This window comes from Otolemur garnettii, unplaced genomic scaffold, assembly GCF_000181295.1.
Source record: "Otolemur garnettii isolate 467f Iridium unplaced genomic scaffold, OtoGar3 scaffold00080, whole genome shotgun sequence".
NCBI lineage: Eukaryota > Metazoa > Chordata > Mammalia > Primates > Galagidae > Otolemur > Otolemur garnettii.
Window position 1 is genome coordinate 4,036,988 of NW_003852475.1, and position 4,103 is coordinate 4,041,090.

The following is a 4,103-nucleotide window of genomic DNA, read 5'->3' on the forward strand; positions in this document are numbered from 1 at the left end:
TGAGCGTGATGCCATGGCACTCTACCCAGGGGGATAGCTTGAGGCTCCATCTCAAAAAAAAAAAAAAAAGACTCACCCTTGGGTTGGTTGGTGCAACACTGGAGGCAAGAAAGACCAGCCTGTAAGAAAGGTCTCTAACACCAAGAGCCCGGAGTCCTCGAATGCCTTCTGTTTCATATCCATCAACACCACTGACACGGGAATTAGTTTCTGCACGTGCTCCTGAAAGAGTGAATGATATGCTGTTTCACAGCTCAAATATTAAGGTGCTGAGAACCAAAATTCCTTAAGCTTTCAAAAAACCTTCAGAATAGCACTTTTTGTAGCAAAATTAATTTGTTTTTATCCTCATTATACTTCCTTTCTGACTGGTAGATAAAAAAGAAAACAAGGGAGATATTGATACACTAGATACTCTGCAGTTCTGCTGAGAATTTGTTAAATCTGACCTAAAGATTACTGACCTGGTATGCTAAGCTTGGAGACATCAGGCACAACAATCAACGTCCCGGTAAAATCACACTTGTCACCAGCTTGAGCCGACTCCACGGCTTCTGCCCTCAAGATTACTTCCAAACTGCGGGGAATACTTCCTCGAGGAAGCTCAGCTTGAGTCTCTTGAATACGAACCTGTACCAAAGACAAATTGCCAAATATGAGGAGAGATCCTTTTTAAGTGCCATACAATTTAAATGATATTTATTTTTTGAGACAGAGCCTCAAGCTGTTGCCCTGGGTAGAATGCTGTGGCATCACAGCTCACAGCAACCTCCAACTCCTGGGCTCAAGCAATTCTCCTGCCTCTGCCTCCCAAGTAGCTTGGACTACAGGTGCCTGCCACAACGCCCGGCTATTTTTTGGTTGCAGCTGTCATTGTTGTTTGGCAGGCTTGAGCTGGATTCGAACCTGCCAGCTCAGGTGTATGTGGCTGGTGCCTTAACCACTTGAACCACAGGCTCTGAGCCCACACAATTTAAATTAAATGTCACAAATATTGATAGTCTAAACTATTTTAATCCATTAACAAACATTTAGCACATACGAACATTCATTCTAAAACTTATCTACCCTAAAACTCCTAGTCAAAAAGTTTAATTTGGTAAGAGATTACACTATCAAAAAACTTCACTTTTGGCTCAGTGCCCATAGCACAGTGGTTACAGTGCCTACCACATATACCAAGGCTGGTGGGTTTGAACCCAGCCCGGGCCAGCTAAATAACAATGACAACTGCAACAAAAAATAGCCTAGTGTTGTGGCAGGCGCCTGCAGTCCTAACTACTTGAAAGGCTGAGGCAAGAGAATCACTTAAGCCCAGGAGTTTGAGGTTGCTATAAGCTGTGATGCCATAGCACTCTACTGAAGGCAACATAGTGAGACTCTGTCTCAAAACAAACAAACAGAAAAACCCTTTTATTTTCATTAAGAAATATTGGGTGTAAGAAAAAAAAAAAGAAATATTGGGTGTTTTCCCCAGTTAAATGACTCTCTACAAATATTGTTTTGTGTTCCATCTTCTGAATTTTATTTGAAAGACTCTGTAAACATCAAGAAACTTTATACCTAAAAATTTTAGCACTCATCTCTAAGAATAGATAGTCTCCTGTGTAACTGCCATACCGTTATCACAACCAAGAAAATTTAATTCTAGGCTCGGCACCTGTGGCTCAAGTGGCTAAGGCGCCAGCCACATACACCTGAGCTGGCGGGTTCAAATCCAGCCCGGGCATGCCAGACAACAATGACGGCTGCAACTGAAAAATAGCCAGGTCTTGTGGCAGGCCCCTGTAGTCCCAGCTACTTGGGAGGCAGAGGCAGGAGAATTGCTTGAGCCCAGGAGTTGGAGGTTGCTGTGAGCTATGATGCCATGGCACTCTACCCAGGGTGACAGCTTGACGCTGTCTCAAAAAAACAAAAAACAAAAATTTAATTCCATAAAATTATGCCTTTTATCATTGAGTCTATCTTTGCATGTCTCATTCATCAAAATTATTCTTTATTAAGTTGTTTTTTCTCCCAAACCAAGACATGTTGTTTTAAAAATACAAAGCATCTTTCATTCATGGCTGTTGGTAGAATATGTGCTTCTTTTTTTAGATATGATGTTCTCTTGCTCCAGGCTAGAGTGCTTTGGCATCGGCCTAGTACATGGTAACCTCAAACTCTTGTGGTCAAGGGAGTCTCCTGTTTCAGCCTTCTGAGTACCTGGGACTACAAGTGCCTCCCATCATGCCTAGCTAATTTTGTTTCTATTTTTTTTTTTTTTGAGACAGAGTCTAATTACCCTTGGTAGAGTGCTGTGGCATCACAGCTCACAGCAACCTCAAACTCTTGAGCTTAAACAATTCTCTTGCCTCAGTCTCCCAAGTAGCTAGGACTACAGGCGCCTGCCACAATACCCAGCTATTTTTTGTTGCCCTTGTCATTGTTGTTTAGCTGGCCCAGGATGGGCCTGAATCTGCCAGCCTCAGTGTATGTGGCTGGCGCTATAACCACTGTGCTACAGGTGCCATGCCTTTTTTTATTTTTAATAGAGATGGGTTTCACTCTTACTCAGGCTGATTTCAAACTCCTGAGCTCAAGAGATTCTCCTGCCTGGGCCTCCCAGAGTACTAGGTGTGAGCCACTGTACCTGGCCAGAATATATGCTGCTGATAAGTCATCAGGTTAATATAAGAAAGCTAAATAAGGATTAGAAACTAAATCTATTATTATTTACTATACTTAAATTGGTGCAAATTTTCTTTCCTCTTTGCATACCCTATAATGTTATTACATTCTGATTCCACCCATCAACTCACCCAGGTAACTACAAGTGCTTATTAGCTTCTTTTAAATACTATACACCACTGTACTACTATGTTTCCTTAAAAAAAGAAACCTACCTCACCACCAAATACATTCCCATGGCTTATTAAGACAGGCTCCAATTTCTCAGCCTTAGGTTTAAGGATACACGTACCTTGAGGTTTCATGTCAAAATCATCTCTCAAATTATCTCCAATTTGGTTTCTTTACTTCAGTCATAATCATCTTCACTGCTTTCATCCTAGATTGTCCTTTTATTCATGCCTTCCTCCTTCCTATCCATCATGTTGAAATCTTACACTAAGAAGTTGCTACTTCTTCAAAGTTTTCTTAACTCCAGTTTATAATAATGTAATTATTGTTTGTTCTTTGACAAAAATACCTTGTCAGCCTGAAGGACCTTCCAATCCATGTTATTAAAGGTTAAATCACATGTATATACTGACAATTCAAAGTTACATCAAAAGTTTTGAGGTCAGGCCAGGCATAGTGGCTCACGTCTGTAATCCCAACACTCTGGGAGGCTGAGGTGGGTGGATTGCCTGAGTTCACAACCAGTCTGAGCAACAGTGAACAGTCTCTAAAAAAGTAGTCAGGCACTGTGGCTGGTACCTGTAGTCTAAGCTTCTTGGAAATCCGAGGGAGGCAAGAGAATTGCTTGAGCCCAGGAGTTTGAGGTTGGTATGAGGACACTGCTCTACTGAGGGTGACCAAATGATGGGGGGTGGTGGTAAAAGCCAGCCGGAGCTAGAGCAAGACCAGTCTTTAAAAATAGCCAGGTGTGGGGCAGCGCTTGTGGCTCAGTGAGTAGGGCACTGGCCCCATATACTGATGGTGGTGGGTTCAAACCCGGCCTCGGCCAAACTGCAACAAAAATATAGCTCGGTGTTGTGGCAGGCGCCTGTAGTCCCAGCTACTTGGGAGGCTGAGGCAAGAGAATCGTGTAAACTCAGGAGTTGGAGGTTGCTGTGAGCTATGACGCCATGGCACTCTACCAAGGGCTATAAAGTGAGACTCTTGTCTCAACAAAAAACAAAACACAGCCAGGTGCGGCTCAGTACCTGTAGCTCAGTGTCTAGGGCGCCAGACACACACACTGGAACTGGCAGGTTTGAACCCAGCTAGGGCCTGCTAAACAACGACAATTACAACCAAAAAGGAGCCAGGTATTGTGGTGTACTTCTGTAGTCCCAGCTACTTGGGAGGCTGAGTCAAGAGAATCACTTAGGGTGGCACCTGTGGCTCAAAGGAGAAGGGTGCTGGCCCCATATGCTGGAGGTGGTAGGTTCAAACCC

The 4,103-nt window shown here is 43.3% G+C and overlaps 1 protein-coding gene across 1 annotated transcript in view; it reads right to left on the reverse strand.

The window, feature by feature from the left end:
• The window catches only part of MCM6 (minichromosome maintenance complex component 6), a 50,455-nt gene that overhangs the window by 35,105 nt on the left and 11,247 nt on the right, over positions 1 to 4,103 (reverse strand). Inside the window, exons 5-6 of the mRNA XM_023515854.1 lie at positions 465 to 668; positions 77 to 222 (exon numbers count right to left, since the gene is read on the reverse strand). Coding sequence (XP_023371622.1) covers positions 77 to 222; positions 465 to 668 — 350 coding nt within the window. The remainder of the gene's footprint in view (positions 1 to 76; positions 223 to 464; positions 669 to 4,103) is intronic.